The sequence below is a fragment of the Panthera tigris genome, chromosome D3 (genome assembly GCF_018350195.1).
Source record: "Panthera tigris isolate Pti1 chromosome D3, P.tigris_Pti1_mat1.1, whole genome shotgun sequence".
Taxonomy (NCBI): Eukaryota; Metazoa; Chordata; class Mammalia; order Carnivora; family Felidae; genus Panthera; species Panthera tigris.
Genome location: NC_056671.1, coordinates 30,544,880 through 30,547,871, shown reverse-complemented (window position 1 = coordinate 30,547,871; position 2,992 = coordinate 30,544,880). Strand labels below are relative to the sequence as shown.

Below are 2,992 nucleotides of genomic sequence, written 5' to 3'. Positions count from 1 at the left end.
TTAGTAGGTCGTTGTCTTTTACTATTTTAATTTCATCGATATTTCAGAAGGATCTGGTATTTTTCCAATAGTTGTCTCACTTTGACCAGGCTTATTCACAACTATTAGTTACAGAATAGCTAGCATGTGCCTGGCACTAGGCTATATAACTTACTTGGTAAACAGTGAGCTAATTCTCTTTTCAATAATACCATGGAACTTCTTAAAAGTTTGTTGCTTTTATTCAAATGAACCCCAAACACATTTCAGAGGGTTCCCCCGAAGAGCAAAGACTTTAAGAGTAAGGATTTTAAAGTAATTTGACTGGAAAACCTGATGATCAATGTCTGCACTGAGCAGACCTACCTTAAGGATGTAGGATTTGTGTTTTCCACCAGAATATTATTAAGGATTTATGCTGTGTGGCATCCTTTGGTGTGTGAGATTAAGGAAGTTGGATTAAGTGCCAAACAGAGTAGAGCACTCCCAGCTGCAAGTCAAGGACTCCAACAAATAATCCAGGAGTGCTACTACTTGGAAAACGTGTTCTTACCCCTCCCACCTTCTCCTGGTCTCCCTATAAAACTCAGCCACCAGATACCTGGATCCTCTTTGAGGCCAGACTCTTTTCATTGTTGCTAAATTGGTTCAGAAATGGGTCAACCATTTCTTACCACGTTCGTTGTCCTCTCCATCCTCAGTTTTCAGGTAGTAGAGCAGCCTCACGGCTTTGGCTTCCAGGAGTAACTGGTTCATTCCCATCCTCTCACCTAAGAAGGTTCCTCCAATGGTGCCAGCCAGGTAGATGGGCTGACCGGTGTGGTTGTAGATTGGGAAAGTGACATTTCAGGTCGAGGTCCCTGTTCATCTGCCAGGCATACAGGAGTGGGTTGGAAGGCACGCAGAGACCCTGGTGCTTGGCACACACCTGATTGTAGTGGATCTGGGTTCCGTTTTCCCCCCTCGCATACAGATCCTGGATCACGTCATCCACTTTACTAACTTCTGATAAGATTGCTGGTTCTAGCAGGGAGGTGGTGTTGGAGACCGTTAGAATACAAGCGAAATTGACCTCGGTGCTCTTCCTGGAGATGGAGAAGCGGTAAGAGTCGTTGGCGGTGAAGCGTTCCTGCACAAAGCGCCGCTCAGCCTTGGCTGGGCTCCCTATTGGGGTGTACTCCTTGAGGTTTTCTTCTACATCCTTGGGCAGGTAAATCAAACCGGTGCCCAGAGTGGCCGTCAGCACCATGGGCACCAGCAGGAAGATCCAGGGGTGCGCGCCCACTTCGCATCCCAGCCTTCGGAAGAGGCAGGAGAGAGGCGCCTCCAGGCAGTCGGTGTGGCAACGGGGTCCCTCGGACACCTAGTTTTCCGACGGTGATGCGGGCAGCGAGGAATCCCCCCTCACTGACACCAGATGTGAATGGGGCGCCCCAGCGGGCTCTGGCAACTGCCCCGAAGCCCAGGTCATCTCGGGTTCCTGTCTTCCACCGAAGAACTGCTCTGACTCGTGCTTAGAGGCCGGGAGCGGCTCTGAGCCCGGCCCTGCCTTGGGTTCCCCCCTCGCCTCCGACCTGGGCTCCGGCTCCTCCGCTGGGGGCTCCCACTCCGCCGGCGCCTCCGCCTCTGGCCAGGCCTCTGGCGCCACCTTGCAGGGATGAAGGCTCATTTCCGGGAAGGAAAGGCCAGGGTCTCAAACGTGACAGATTAGAAAGCAGCCACTGGACCGAGCGCCTGTCTCCGCCCCACACGACGGTTTCCTGGAGAAATTCTGCGGAAGTCTGAGTTCTGGCGGCTCGCGCCCGGATCCCGGAGGCTTCCGTTGGGGAGCAGGTGTTTTGACTCATAGCCCATCCAGCCCCAAATTTGTCTGTGGTGTGCCTGATGCTCCCAGGAAGTTAGTACACAAACACTACTTAACGGTAAGATGCGTGCCTCTTCTACAAGACTTACACACACACACACACACACACACACACACACACACGTGGTGTCACCTTTCCGGGGAGCATCCAGTAACACAGTTCTCGGGTAAGGTGAACCTCGTACCCCTGGTTTAGTGATTCTTTTTGCTAACTACAAACGTAACATATATTCTTCTTGTAAAAAGTTAGAAGTAAATAAGTGGGCTGAAAAATGGGTATTTATCTTGGATCTATTCCACCCGCAGTTCCCAGGATGGAGGGACCCCTGTGTTCATGTCACCGTTTTTACTAAAACCTTTACCCACCTTTTAACATGCACGCAACTGAGAGGCAGGTCTTCAGCGGTTCTTAAGAATTATGAAAATTGCTTGCCATGTTTTTCATGGTTGGTAGTCACCTAATATTATTGTGATTGTGTTTTTATGTGGGTAGGTCTAGCGTTTTAATGAAATCTCCAGATTGTAAGCGTACCAAGTCCAAGAGTTTAAGAAAGATATCTTTAACAGTATTTTCAAGGAGAAAGAAATAGGAGATTTTGTTAAGTTGCCTCTCCAGAAAGTCATTGTTTAAGACCGACCTTATTAAAATAACCACAAGATGGCACCCGTTTTCTATTTTCAAAGTTATGGTAAAGGAAACTGAAGATTCCTTCTCTCTTTCGTCTGTGTTTCCAAGTCCTAATTATAGCTACATCTTGAGTTCATCGCTGGTGTGCTATAAAGCTAGTGGCTTCTGTATCACATTTAAAGTCTGTAGATAGAGGAACTGACCTGAGAATTCCATTTGTTGAACCATGTCTACATTATGGAGAGAATGGCTCAGCTGTTCTCCTAAACATTTAAGAGGAAATGGTAGGGTGAAGGTGTTCACAAGTACTCTATAATGTACACATCCAAACACAGGGCCTCTTCCTGCCCATCTTTATAAAGTATTTCTCTAGCACAACATCAGTGTGTGTTTTTCACCTCAAAACACAAGTACATTTCTACAATTTCTCCTAAATCAGGCACTGTGAAGTGCGAATAAATTCTATAGTAAAATATGTACCCTGGGATTTGATTTTATCTAGTTTCTTAATTATAGATTAT

The 2,992-nt window shown here is 47.3% G+C and overlaps 1 protein-coding gene across 1 annotated transcript; it reads right to left on the bottom strand.

Annotated features, from left to right (window-relative positions):
- Positions 1–202: 202 nt before the first annotated feature.
- LOC122232380 (patched domain-containing protein 3-like) lies at positions 203–1,826 on the bottom strand. The gene is given in 4 exon segments (XM_042961559.1): positions 203–633; positions 636–826; positions 828–1,342; positions 1,554–1,826. Coding segments are annotated over 4 exon segments (1,047 nt in total). The 3' UTR covers positions 203–565.
- Positions 1,827–2,992: the final 1,166 nt, after the last annotated feature.